The sequence below is a fragment of the Ursus arctos genome, unplaced genomic scaffold (assembly GCF_023065955.2).
Source record: "Ursus arctos isolate Adak ecotype North America unplaced genomic scaffold, UrsArc2.0 scaffold_22, whole genome shotgun sequence".
NCBI lineage: Eukaryota > Metazoa > Chordata > Mammalia > Carnivora > Ursidae > Ursus > Ursus arctos.
This window is the reverse complement of record NW_026622897.1, coordinates 7,305,747-7,320,982: the sequence shown is the minus strand read 5'-3', so window position 1 is coordinate 7,320,982 and position 15,236 is coordinate 7,305,747. Positions and strand designations below refer to the sequence as shown.

Here is a 15,236-nt window from a genome sequence, read left to right as displayed (position 1 = left end):
CATAAATAAATATCATGTAAATAAGAAATTGTACAATTTAACCTTCCCTGAAACTCATTCCTGATTAATAATACCTGATTGAGAAGTATGGTGTTCTTTCTTTCTTACCCATTTGCTTCCTGTGTTTTATTCATGGTTTATGTAATTGGACCAGTTGTTGTCTGAGCTATACTAAGAAGGTTTGGGCATATAGTTTCCACATATGAGCCAAAAGATTAATGGGGGGACGGCAACACTGAGGCAGGACACTGGTGACAGTAACTGTGGAGAGATCCTGGGGACATGGTGAATTTTGGGGATAAGAATTGTGCCAAAGAAGGCCAATATCCCCTTCTCACTGGATGATTATTCCTCTGTTCCTGTGCCAGGATCTAAGTTTGATTTTACTAGAAGCAGTTCCTTTATAAATAATGTAATTAGGTACTGATCCTGAACCAGTTAGTTTTCTGTGGTTCCTGCTAGAGCAGCACCCGGCTCCCAGGACGGCTGGCCTAGGCCCTCCAGCGGTAGGTGAGACCTCTGGCCAGGATAAGGTGAGAGAGTAGAGCAGGAAGAATGGCCACAGCCTGAACTTCACTCTGGCTGTTGATGAGCATATTGGTGATTTTACTCCTCCATTTCTGGGGGCAGGCCCTCTGACTCTCTCTAGAATTGTTAAATATATAAGATTGAATTTAGAGAGTGATTATCTGGATAATCCAAGTTGAATAAATCCTCATTTACCAAAAATCGTAGGTCCTCTGAAACAGAGTGCTTGAATTATCCAGTTAATCCTATGTTTATATACCACTTAGAAAAGAAGAAGAAGAAAAAAAAAAAACAACGATCTTTTTGGTCTTTTTTTTAAGTTACAGAAAAAAAAATCTGTTTGGAAGAAGGGATCCCCAAATGTGTAAATATTTAAGTTTAAAGGTCTATTAAATGTGTAAGAATCTAGTCTCTTTTGCTTTAACTTTCTTTCTTTCTTTCTTTCTTTCCTTCCTTCCTTCCTTCCTTCCTTCCTTCCTTCCTTCCTTCCTTCTTTCTCCTCCCTTTACTTGATCTCTTCAAATCTTGACATTCCTTGAGGCCCAGTTTGGGTCCTGTCCCGCCTATGAAAGAGAGACAGAACTACCCATATGACATTTTGAAGTATAAATGAGATACTCTAGTCTTGCCTTTAGCAGAGGGGCTGGAACATAGTAAGCAATATATTTGTTAGCTACAGTTGATGATAATGGTTATGATAATGCTTTTCCGAAATACTCTGATCAACATTTGACCTCCTTATTCTCTGGCCATAAAAAATATTTAAAGCCTCTACCACTTTTTGACACTATCCTAGTTAAGATGTTATTATTTTGTCTCTACAGTGAGATTGCAAGCTCTTTGAGAGGCAAGGATAGGCAATACAAAGCTTGCTGAATTGGTTGAAAGTTGGCATTTACTGGCTTTACAAGTCATGTGGTCTTCATTTGAATTTTTTTTTCCTCAACAGAAAATGAAAACACTAGCAGAAAGGAGGAGGAGTGCCCCATCTCTTATCCTGGATAAAGCCCTACAAAAAAGGCCCAGTACCAAGTAAGTGAAAAGCCTTGTATTATGCATTTGGTATGTGCTGTGTTTTTTTATATTTTTTTATGTGTGAGGTTTTTTTTGTTTGTTTTTTATCAGCACCAAAATTCTCTGTTTAATAATATAAAATATGACTTCTGATGTTATTTAGTAAGGTCTGTATTTTATGTGACTCATAAAGCCTTTTCAAACTGGTCTGTGTGATCAGTTGCTTTAAAACTAACTCAAAAATCTCATATCACCTAGTACATAAATGTGCAGTCTCCACATATTGCTGAAATTTATTTATAGAAATAAGTAGCAACCAGAATACTCAGAGGTGAGTTATTTTAACCACAATTTATCTTGGTTATGAGCAAACTTTAGCTTATTTTTTATTGTAAGGTGATACCTGTGCCTGGGCATGAGGCAAATTTTTACCGATTTTATATATGAAGAAAGATAACCAAACTGAGATTGTAAAAAATGGAATGCTAATGTCTTGTATGCGTTTTTAAATTAATTAGTGAATTAACCAGTAGCACTTGAAGTAGGAAAACAGGCTAACTCACTATGGAAATGACCATTTCACCTCTAAGACTAAGTACCATTTCAATAGACATTTTAAGCAAGTCTTTCATAATATGTAGAAACAGAATGATTTTCAATCATTAACTTATTCATTAATTTTCAAATGGCATTTTAACCAGGAGGAGTTTTTATGTTCAAAGGAATCCTGTGATAATTTTCCTCTAATCTGTGAATCCTTTTATATAAAGTGAAGTCCTTATCACCTTTACTTAAAATGAGGTTATATCTATTTTTTCTATGAATGATGTGCTAATTTAACATAAAATCTGTATGAAGCCATGGTGTGGTTTTTTTTTTCAGTGCCAAAAATAAATTATAGAACCAAATCCCAGTTAGTGAAACTTCCAAAATACTTTGGTCACTCTCTTACTACTCAGCATGTTCTCAGACTTAGCATTTCCCCCACCTGCCCCTAGAAGACACATACTTTAGTCATTGGGTTGATCAGGAAATGTAAATCACTTTTAACAGATGCCTAATCAAAACTTAATTAGGAAGATACTCTTCTTCCAAATAAATAATACATTCCAGTGCCATATATAAATGACTTTTGAATTATTTGTATTAATGTGTCTTTGCATTAGTGTGGAAGAAAGAGGATGGTTGTTTTCACAGTTTGACCTTGATTAGCTGGAAAACTCAGGAGTATGTATTTTTCGGGGGAGGTAGAGAGAGGAGGCAGAATTATTAGTACAACTGTGTATATGGATGTTTTATACATGTAAAAACAGCTTTATTATCTACTTTTTTAAAAACAGTTTTAGGTATAATTTCTTATTGGAAGCTTCTAGGGTAGATGTGTCCTAGGCTTTTCAATTATAAGTAGCCTTTATATCAGAGAATCTTTAGCCCAAGATCAGGGGTCAGTAGTGGCCCACTTACCCCCAAGCCTATGAGAATCTGTAATAGTATGCATGTAGATACTTTAAGTTTGTGTAGACTAGTGGTTCTCAGTGGGATGGTACTAACTTCTAGAGGGCATTTTGGAATTTTCTGGGGCATTTGAGTTTATCTCAGCGATTTAGTGGGCAATGGCCAGAGATGGTAAACATCATGTAATGCACAGGGTATCCTGCACATTAAAGAATTGTGGGATACCTACATGCTTTGAGGGTCCCGTGCGTGGCATTTTTGTGAAGGGAGCTGAAAAATTTTATATGATTGTCTCTGCCTATAACCTAACTGTTTTATATATGAAGCCAAAGTATTTGTATATACTTTTGTTTTAATAAACACTAAATTTTCCAGAAATGCCACTAGCTTGCATATCAGAAGATAATTATACTTGTATTGTTTGGGACCATTTCAGAAAATTGTTTGGCTTTACTTCATTTTCATGTACTTGTGTGTTATGGTTTTTTACTGTCCAACTTCTCTTAAATTTAAACGTGTGAATTGTAAGTAGTGTAAGCATCTGACTACTTCACTGACTTTTAGTATAGTCATGCAAGAGCATATACCTATTGAAATACCTAATTTATTATTAATTACCTTTATTTTCCTTTGTATTACTGTTAGGGTATTTTATTGATACTTTTGAAATTCTGTTAAATATCTGAATTTCATTTCAGGGTAGAAAAAGCAGAATGGAAATGAATACGTATGTGTAGATGTTGGTATCACATTGCGGAATTGGGTCTAATAAGGTTGAGAAGGATAGAGGCAGATAAAGTACCGGGTCGGTGACACTGACAACACTTCCCCACCTTACTGGGATTGTTGTGAATTAGAGAACCAATGTACTAATACATAGCCTTTTCGTTCCCCGTTCCTGCCTTCCCATTACCTCTGCAATAATTAGTGCTTACTTACACAATTAGTGCTTACAGAACCAGTTCCCCAAATTTCTGCCTCAGAAATAATGAAATATGATGGACTTGTGTCAAAATAACCACAGGAAAAAGTATATTTAAGTTGAAGTTGTATATGTTTTAATCTTCAATTTATTTCTTATGAGTTTCTCCAGGTCTGTAAAGTGAGGGCATAGCGCAAGGGAATAGGGCTTTCATATATCGTATGGAAATAGTGCTTTTACTGTGTGTAGTGTTGGACACTTAATGTGTGCAAAAAGAAAGCTGTTGGATGTTGAACATGTACGAGGTATTTGTAAGTAATGTAACCTCTGGATTGGAAAGAATCGTAAAGGTCATCTAGTCTGGTGGTTTCCAAAGCTTCTAGTTAGTGTTCTGCAGTGGGATCCAGATAGCTGCATAATTGTCAAACTCTTCATGGTTGATTCTGATACACCCTCCACTCTTGGTGGAGAAACACTATGGCAAGCTACAAAAGAATCCCTTTTTTAAAAGAATGCTTTTAGAGAAACCTGGGTGGCTCAGTCAGTTAAGTGTCCAACTCTTGATTTCAGCTCAGGTCATGATCCCAGGGTTGTGAGATCAAGCCCTGAGTCGGGCTCCATGCTCAGCACCAAGTCTACATGAGATTCTGTCTCTCCCTCTCCCTCGGTGCCCTCCCACCCCCTCACACATGTGCTTGCACTCTCCCTCTCTCTCTCTCTCTCTCAAATAAATTAATTAATTAAATAATCTTTTTAAAAAATTTTGCTTTACTATTAGTTGCACCCGGGAAACATGAAACCTTCTAAAGTCCAAGCTGAAAGCACACTTGTTTCAGAAGTAGAACTTCGTACAATGAAATTCTAGTTCCTAAAAAGAATCTTTACTATTTCATTACATAAAATATCATGGGAACTAATCTGTAAAAGAAATAGAGTACTTTAGCACTTATATTTCTTGAATTAAATACACAGTTACCATACCATTGAATATTTCTTGTATTGTACCCTTAGTGATTTTGGCTTTGTGACAGAATGTCACTGTTTCTGCTGTGGCTTCCCAATAAGGTATTGCTTAGTAATTAATGATGATAAAGTTTTTGTCCAAAGTTTAGCAAACATCCACAGGGGATTTAAAAGAATCCCTTCACTTAATAGCTGTTGCACCTCAATTTTTATTGAATTTAATGAACAAGAGCTAGTTTTAAAAGAGTGGGAAGACTTAGGTTAATTGGTGAGTTAACTGTATGTGTTAAACAGTTTCATCTCCAGTGTTCTTGGATCAGCCCCTACAGTTCATAAGGAGGGGTGGTTCATGGATTTTAACTTTTCTTTTTTTGTATGTGAATACCATTCAGATCAGCTAGAGGTGATTTCTCTAAGTAATTATTTTAGTATGTATCATAGCAGATGAGAGGCCTTCACACTAAGAAGGTTAGTGGTTTTCCAGCACGGCTGCATTCAGCTGTTTTTACCCTCAAACACAACACCATTCCATTCTGTATTTAGGACAGCCTCACCTCGCTTAGTGGTCGTCCTCATGCTAACACTCTGGGCACCTAATTAGAGGACTTAGTTTCCTCAAATGTAAAATGAGAGCGTTGAACTTATTATCTGATAAAAACCTACATCTTGTTCTATGGTTACATAATTATGATTTATGAAATTCAGTCAGTCAAAAGACTTCCTTATGCATACTCTGAACTCTAATCATTCTTAACTACTTGCAGTTTCCCAAGCACACTACACTCTGAGTTGGCTCAGATGGCACTTCCTTCAGGCACTCCTCTAGCCCGTCATACAGAACAGTCATGCTTCTGGAGCTTTTCATTGTAAGCACTCCTCCCACTGCATTAGCATCACCATCTATGTCGTGCTCCCTTGAATGTCACTGCCATTTATCAATAAATACATACCTGCCATTTTGTACAGACCTGGTGTTCAATTATTATTTGTTGGATGAATTGGTGAGTGAATAGTGTCTCCATTTCCAAACCAGAACAGAAACTTAGTAAGTTTGCACAGTTTAGTAGTTTCATAGGTTTCTGCCTTTCCTGCCCTCCTTTAAGTAGTCAACACCTGAGAGAATTTTCTTCATTGGTATTATTGGTGAAATTCTGGCTAGGGAGAAAGGCACATTCCTTTTGACAAAGTGATTCTGAATTATTGTTAGGAAATTATCTCATGCGGCAAAATACACCACGAACTCACGTATATGATCTGGAAATGCCACATATATTGGCATTCTCATGGTATTTCTTCACTTTTTCCAGGGATAGATTCAAATCATACAGACTTTCCCTCCAGAAAGTCAGTTGTTTTGATAGGTACTCAGCCCACCGTGTAGAAGTTACACAAAAATGTACCCACTTTTGCTTTAAGTTACAATCTGTTAGCACTTTTAAGTTGATAATTCACCTATTTCCATCCCCATATCCAAATTAATTTACTGCATATATGCTGTTTGCAAGACTTTGTGCTAGGGACTTTATATAAGTTACCTTTTCGATCTCTGCTCACTGCTGCCAAGACAGGCAGCACCAGGGAAGCATTGTGGTGCCGCAGGAAGGGCCGGGGCTTCAGCTGCATTCACTTGCCAGCTGTCCAACCTGACTTTCTGTATGACCTTGAAAAATCACCTAATCTCTGAATCTCAGTGTTTTCCTCTGTAAACTATGAATCTAATGCTTGCATCACAAAATATGAAGTGTGAAAATTCTTAAAAGATTGACTTAGTTATTATTAGTTGCCTCTTTCCTTCCCTTAGATATATTTCATTTCCAAGCTTTAAACCTCCTGACTCATCCAGCAAAGTCAAGTTTGTTAGTGAAAGTTCCTACTTTAATCATTATAGCATTGTATAACCAGAAGCAAATCATTGAGCCTGGCTCATTATATAGTGGAAATTGAGTTAAAGACTTGCCCTAGGTCATACAGTTGATGATAGACTTAGAGACAGGATTGGAAATGCAGGCCTCTGGTTTTGATGGTATATTCTTCGCATTATTCAAACAAAAGGGCTATGATACAGTGTCTAAGACCATGGATTCTGGAGCCAGATTGCCAGGTTTGAATCCTGATACTGGTCCTTACTAGCTTTATGATGTTGGGTATGTTTTTAAACCAGGGGTAATAACCTATCTTGGAAGATTATAAGGAAAACTAAGTGGGTCTTATATATGTAAATTTATTAATGTAACCACCAACATGTAATCAGTTCTCTATGTATGAAGACTATTATTATTACTACTACTACTAGTAGTAGTAATAACAACAGAAATAGAAGTACACAGAATCCTCATAGAAAGACTGAGGACCACAGCAGATTAGAAATAAAGAAGATGAAAGATGCAGTCTAGAAGCCAGCTGGACTCTAATATTAAATTCATTTTAGCAAGACAATTATATTTCTAGGTCTGGCCTAGAACATTTTGGATTTATTCTTGGTAGACCCTGGCAACTCTTGAGGTCTCCCTAGGCAAAAAGTCAAAGTATACCTAGAATGATTCTGGGAAATGAGGTCCTGAGACATGGAGGATTGACTTGGTTTCCTTGGCCTCTCCAGGCGGAGAGTCTCTCAGGGAGCCTTGTGTGCCAAAGCTAGGAATCAAGATGAGACACATACAGAATTGGCCGGTTTGGGATAAGGATGCTAGGATGAGTGAGCCACATCAGAAGGTGTTAGAGAACTAGGACAGTAGCTGTTTGCTGACTGGCTTCTGCTTCTTTTTGGTCAGTTCACTCGTGTTGTGCATGACTGCACACATACAAACACACGCACACGCGCGTGCTCAAGCGTGCTAACATTGCCTTACCTTGACTATCCCCCATTGTGTTCTACAGATTTCTCATTATTACCCCATTTTCCTTTTTTCTCCGTATGTTAGCATTATAATTTTAATACACATCTAAAGTATATGACAGCCCATCATCCTCTCATATGCAAGGAGTACATTTATACTCTGGAGTGGTTTACTGAGGATTGTGGTCAAATCCACTTTTTTTTTTTTTAAAGATTTTATTTATTTATTGGACACAGAGAGACACAGTGAGAGAGGGAACACCAGCAGGGGGAGTGGGAGAGGGAGAAGCAGGCTTCCTGCTGAGCAGGGAGCCCGATGCTGGGCTCGATCCCAGTACCCTGGGATCATGACCTGAGCTGAAGGCAGACGCTTAATGACTGAGCCACCCAGGCGCCCCAAATTCACTTTCATAACAGAATGAAAAACCACCTCTACCTGTGATTGTTTAGTGTGAACTTTCCAGATACAGTAACTGGAACGAATTGAATGACCTTATAAAGGCCATTCTCATACCAAAGACTCTAAGATAGTTGTGGTAACAGTTTGATATAATTTATAGGAAAGGTCAGTTTAAAAGAGAAGTTACTAGACTTTCTTTTGGAATTCTGTAAACCTTCCATATCTAGATACAGTTTCTTGGTACAAGACTTTGAAAAAAATTTAGAATTTTAGAGGAATTTTTAAAAAAATCCTTAATACCTTTTCAAAATCACAATAAACTATATAGACACATTCTCTTAGAAGAAAACCTGTGCCAAATACTCGTCATCATGCTGCCTTGCACTCTATGCCAGGCCTCTTCCTATAGTTTGGGACCATGTGTCCATAGGTTTTCATTGAGAGACCCATAGATAATTCAAGGTGTGTGATCAGAAGAACACAAAGTAGAAATTTGATACATTAAGATTGCCAGCGCCCTGCAAGATCCTTCTTACCTTGTGAAGAACATTTTCCAAAGTTGTAAAATTTGGTTGTAAAGGAAAGAGACAGCTATTGCTTTATAAGGTGGCAAAGTTGGCAAATTTTTACCAAAATGGAATTAACTGCTTTATTAAGCAAAAGGCTTTCCAGACCCACAGATCACCTTATTCTTTTCAAACTACTTTTTATATTCTTTTAAAATTATCAAATACATCTGTTCCTGGTGTATTGTGCTGTTTTCCTTTGGCATGATGCTGGGAGGACATCATTAGAAGATCATATTAAGTCTGTCCACATTCTAGTGGGCTTTGACAGAGTCAAATTGATTTATTTTTGCACTTGCAGTACAGTCATCCATTTAATTTCTTCTTCCCAACTATAGCCTAATTTGCTAATTGCATTCAATTTTATCTTTCATATTGGCACCAGGAAAGCACTGACTGCCTCATTGGTGATGCTTATTCCCCCTTGCACACCCCTCTCCACAGGGCTAGCCACTGTCCTGAGACATCCTTACTATACTGGGCTAGGTCGTCCCTCCCCCTATGCAGCTTGAAAGCTAGGATTTCTCAGAGGATCTTTAGAGTTCCATTATCAGCTTTCCTTCAGAACCCTGAAAAAAGAACTTATGAGGGAGAAGGGAGAATAACTGTCACTATTATCAAGAAGCTTCGTAGTACGGTGGTTAAGAAAGTACAAACCCTGCAGCCATCCTACCTGGGTAGAATCTGGCCTGGCTTCTTAACAGGAGAGAGAACTTTGACAAGCTCCTTAACGGATAAGGCCTCACGTTCCTTATCTGTAAAATGAGGATAACCTCATAGGGGATTCAGAAAGTTGATACCATAATGTATCTGGCACACTGTAAGTATTATGTAAGTTTTTTTGTTAAATAAGACTGTTGAAAATACATAAATCCTTGCTCCGCCCTGTCACATGTTGTATAATTTCTTAGTGTTCCATGTTTAGGTCTTGTTTTCTCAACTTGACTATCTGCTTTGTGAGTGAAGAGACCATGTGTTCTGTTCTTCACATGGACATGTTCAGTGCTGGGTATGGAACAGATACTCTGTAATATTAGCTGAGCTGAATGAGTGATTCCTTCCTCCCCGCAGCGAAGTAGGACAACACTCAGTTGGAATGGAAAGAAGGGTAAGAGTCCACTACTGCCTGAGAAAGTAACACAGCCAGCCTCAGAAAACCACAAAAAGAAGTATCAGTTCTGGAGTGACTGGCTGTTTAATGGATGTGATGCGATGCTCACATGTTTACTATGAGTCACTGCCATTGATTCTCTGAGGTATAGCTCCTAGTGTATTGAGAAGACACAGAGAATGGAGTCTAGTTTCTGCTCCATCACTGTATGACCTTGGTAGAGTCACTTAGCCTTTCTGCAACAAGGACTGTTTCCTCATCTGTCAGTGGTAGGGAGGAGGGGAGAGTGAAGCTGACTAAATCATTTACGGACTTCTACCAGCCCCCACCTGTTTGTTTCTTTATGCTAATTGTAGCTTTGGCACATGGAGAACAGAAAATGGTATGACTGCTCCTTGCAAAACTTTTTATCACAACTCTTAAATCCCGGAGGGTCTGTCACACTACTAAGGACTACGTATCCCTTCTATCCTCTCATTGCAAAGGTCAAGCATTTGCTTGTGTGGGATCTTTGGTCTGTTTATTGTTACAATGTCATTTTGGTAGCCAGCCTCCATAATGGCCCCAGTGATTCCCACCTCCTGGTATTCACACTCTTGTCTAATCCCCTCCCACATCGTACAGAATTGATCTGTGTAACCAGTAGAATATTGCAAAAATGATGGTGTATCACTTTTAAGATTAAGGCCAAACTTCTGTCTTCATTGTTGTCAACACTCTATCTTTCTTATCACTTGCTCTGTGGGAAACCACATCCTGAGCAGTCCTATGGAGAGGCCTATAGGGGAGGAACTGAAGTCTCCACCCAACAGCCATATGAGTGAGCTTGGAATCAGATTTTCCAACCCCAGTCAAGTTTTCAGGGATTACAACCCCAGCCTGACTGCAGCCTCATGAGCAGTCTGAGCCAAACCCAGCCGGCTAAGCCTGGTTCCTGACCATTAGAAACTATGTGAGACAATAAATGTTTGTTTTAAGCTGCTGTGTTCGGCTTAAGTTGTTATGCAGCAGTAGGTAACCGATAGTCATCCTCAGTTTATTAAACTAGCTTTCTAGAATGTTTATCCCATGTACCTTTTATGTATTCTTATAGCTAGAGGTGGAAAGATGGAAACAGATCCTGTTTCCATGTGTAAATGAAAATGCTCCAGATCATGTAACTTGTTGGAAAGGAGCCAACGGTTTATACCATATAATTCATCCATTTAAAGTATACAATTCAGTTGTTTTTAATATATTCACAGAATTGTGCAGCTATTAACACAGTCTTCTTTTTTTTAAGGTATTATTTATTTATTTATTTATTTGAGAGAGAGAGAGAGAGAGAGCAGGCACAAGTGATGGGAGGAGCAGAGGGAGAGGGAGAGAGAATCTGAAGCAGACTCCACACGGAGCAGGGAGCCCGACACGGGCCTCTGTCCCAAGACTGCAAGATCATGACCTGAGCCGAAACCAAGAGTCAGATGCTAAACCAACTGAAGCCACCCAGGCACCCGTATTACCACAGACTAAGGCATTCTCATCCCTCCTAGAAGAAACCCCATAGCCATTAGCTGTCCTTTCTTTTTACCTCCCATGTCCCTTCTTCCCCTGTCTCTAGTTCTAAGCAGCCACTCATCTCTTTCCTGTTCCTATAGCTTTGCCTCTTCTAGACATTTCATATAAATGCAGTCATGCACTGTGTGGTCTTTTCTGACTGGCTTCTTCCAGTTAGCCTAATGTTTTCAAGGTTCTTCCATGTTGTACCTTGTATTAGTACTTCATTACTTTTAATTATGAAATAATATTTCATTAGGTAGATAGATACACCACATTTTGTTTATTTGTTCATCAGTTGATGGACATTTGGGTATTTTCTACTTTTCAGCTATTATGAGTAATGCTGCTGTGAAAATTCACATACCAGTTTTTTTGAGGATTTATGTTTCATTTCTCCTGAATATATACCTGGGGCGGAATTCCTGGATCATGTGATAATTCCATGTTTAGCTTTTTAAGGAACTGCCAAACTGTTTTCCAGTGCAGCTGCACCATCCTACGCTCCCACCAGCAACATGTAAGGGCTCTGCTTCTTCCACGCCCTTAAAAACCCTTGTTATTTTCTGGCTTTTTGACTATAGCTGTCTCAGCCAGCACAAAGAGGCGCCTCTTCCTGGTTCTCACTTCCTTATGATGTTGAGCATCTTTTCATGTGTTTACTTGCCATTTGTATCTGTTTGGGGGAAATGTTCTATTTAAAACTTAGAGCATTTTTAATTGGGTTATTTGTCTTTTTACTAATGAGTTGTAAGAGTTCTTTATGTATTGCCAAACAGTATTCTTAATATTATGTGCATATATACAAAGCAAACCACAAGATTGTGGCACTAATTTGAGGCTTGTGAGGCCCCCAAAGCACTTGAGCCTGGAACATTTGGATAACTGAAGACCAACCAAGCTTCAGTTGTCTACTTCATTTTGCATTTATATACCTTTGGTTTTGGTTGCTTTTTTTTCTCCTTCATTGAAACTAACCTGCCTTCTGTTTTGGGGGGAAAAAATTAATTTCTACAACATGGTCCTTTAGCAGATTTCTGTGATGCATACTCTATAAATTAACTTTAAGAGATTTAATAATCCTAACTTTTTTGATAACTCTGGCTTTCTGAAGTATCTATTTTCTTAATTTGCTCTTTAAAAACATAGTTGTTGGCATCGAGCCTTACATCGAAAACCGGGGATGTACTGTATGGTGACTAACATAATACAATAAAAAATCATTATGAAAAAATAAAAATAAAAAAAATTAAAAAAAAATAAAAACGTAGTTGTTGGGAAGTTATATATGTACATTTTAGAAAATCTGAAAAATGTAGGGAGGTAAAAATGAAATTTTGGTCTGTATTCACGGATATCCATCTTGATACCTTTTTCTGTCATTTGGCTTCAAAGTTTACGTACATAATTTTGTGATTGTGAACCATCAGCATGATCATATATGATGCTGTGTGTGGTAGAAATATTCCCTACTTACTGTATTTATGTGTCATGTATGTAAGTATATTGAAAATAAATTCTGTGGATTTGCTTTATCTTATAACACAAAGTATGGAGTTAAGGAATAAATATGCTAAGCTTTTGGAAGTTGTAACAACGTATATGTTTTATTTATGACATCTCAGCTTTTTCCTACAAAAATGTCATTTATTCAAAGACTGTCCACCATGTGGGAGGTACTCTTACCAAATAAGAGTTTTTTTGTGTTAGCCTTCAGGGAGCTCACAGTCAAGTAGATAAGGAAAAAAATGTCAGAAATAAATTACTTTAATAGACTGTAAGTGCTAGGATGAAGGTAGAAATAAAATAACAAAGCAACTGCCTTAGGTCTTAAGGGAAACTGTTGTAGAGGTGATACTGTCCATGCTGGGGTTTGATGAATGAATACGAGTTTCTTAGCAGAGGGTACAGGTGACATAATGCTCTACTAATGAGAATATAAATTAGAGCTCAGAGTTCTCTAGGAAGGAGTGACAGTGATGAGGCTAGCAAAACAAAGACCAGATTGGGAATCACCTTTGTCAGGCTGAAGACTTTGGATTTCTAGGTAGTAGAGCAATAATCTAAGAAAATCAGAGTTAATGATGTGACTTAATTTTTGTTTTTGAAAGACAGCTTTATCAAAGAATTGATTGGAAGAGAGATGGTCAAGGCAGGTAGACTAGGAGACAGCTGAAAATAATTCGGGCAAATGATAATGAAGAGCTTATGGTGAAGGGGAAAAATTCAGAGAGTGAGAATCAGATTTGAATATAAGGAAGTGGAAGGAGTTAAGAATGAAGTTTCTAGCTTTTGAAGACTGGATAAATATGGTGACATTAGCAGATTGACTAACTGAGCAAATTTTCAACATGGTGAATTTTAATGGCATAGGACAAAGTGTTAATGTTAGCAATACTAATAAAAGCTATAATTTAAATTGAATGCTTACCATTTACCAGGTTCTTAGTTTTTTGTGTATACATTTTTAAGTGACTTTTTCATTTTATAGTAAAGATATTTAACCTTAGAAATTTAAAATAATGTAGCTTAAGCCTCTCAGCTATTAAGTGAAGCAGTTGAAATTTAAATTTATTTCTCTATGATGTTACAATTTATGACCTTACTCAAAATACTATATGCTGCCTCAATAAAATAATTTTGATTTTGAGAATTTCCTATCTCATAAGATAAAGAACATTTCTAGAAGCTAGGTTTATGAAACTTCATTGTCATTATTATAATCTCTTTGTGGCCATTATATTCTGTCTATTGTAGTTCCACATGGACAGATGAGAGATCATCACTTTAAAGGAAAATGATAGAATGGCTCTGAAATGATTCTGCTATTTTTATCTCCAAGTCTTAAAGAAGCTAAAATTTCCTATAAATTACATTGTTTAATGTAATTATTTACTTAACTCTGGGTATTTTCTAGTATAAAGCAGGGCAGTTGAAATGTTATATATTGCATTTATATTACTTGAGTTTGTTTTCCCTTTTTACTATAATTGTTAATGTTAATGTCTAAGTTTCTGGCCTATGCCAGAGAATATGATTGTATGGTATATGATTTCTAACTTTTCTTTATGACTTGTTACATAGTCAGATTTTTAAAAGTATGACATGTATGTTGAAAAGTATGTTACCAGTTATGTAAATCATCAGTCCCTTCTGAATATTTTGTCCTCTAGTTCTGTCACTCACTAAGAGAGCTGCAGAGTGTTTTCTGCTTCGGTTGTGGACATGTCAATTTCTTCTTGTTCTATTAGTTTTAAACCTATATTGTGAGGTCCATAGAGCTCAGGATAGTTATATCTTTTGTCAAGTGGAAATATCTTTCTTTTGCCCTATTTATTGCTTCTGTCTCTGTCTCCTTTGGCTCAGGAGAATGTGTTTGAGATTCATTCATGTTACATTCATCAGAAGTTTGTTCCTTTTTATTGCCAAGCAATATTCCATTTGTGGACACACCACAGTTAGCTTCTTCATTCGCCTGCCAATAGACATTTGAGTTGTTTGCAGTTTGGGGCTGTTACGAAGAAAACTCCTGTGAACATTTGTATGCAAGTCTTTTCTGTTTTCACTCTATTGGGTAAATGCCACAGAGTTAAATTACTGAATCATATAATAAGTGTTTCTTTACCTTTAAAATAAACTGTCAGACAGTTTTCTAAAGTGTTTACTCTATTTTACATACCCACCAATCATGCATGAGAGCTCCAGTTGTTCCACATTCTGGCCAAAACTTAGTAAATGAACGACAGTTTAAAAATGTGTAGCCTTCCTACTGGGTATATAGTGGTATCTCATTATGGTTTTCATTTGCATTTTCCTGAAGACTAGGATATTGGGCATCATTTCCTGTAATTATTGCCCATTTTCCTTTGTGACGTGAACTTTGGTGCATTTCTTTATTTGTAAAC

General features: G+C 37.2%; 1 protein-coding gene across 2 annotated transcripts in view; it reads left to right on the top strand.

The window, feature by feature from the left end:
• The window catches only part of ARHGAP20 (Rho GTPase activating protein 20), a 133,311-nt gene that overhangs the window by 18,180 nt on the left and 99,895 nt on the right, over window positions 1–15,236 (top strand). For both annotated transcript variants that reach the window (XM_026505797.4, XM_057316697.1), the window contains exon 2: window positions 1,478–1,560. In XM_026505797.4, the coding sequence (XP_026361582.1) occupies window positions 1,478–1,560 (83 nt within the window). The remainder of the gene's footprint in view (window positions 1–1,477; window positions 1,561–15,236) is intronic.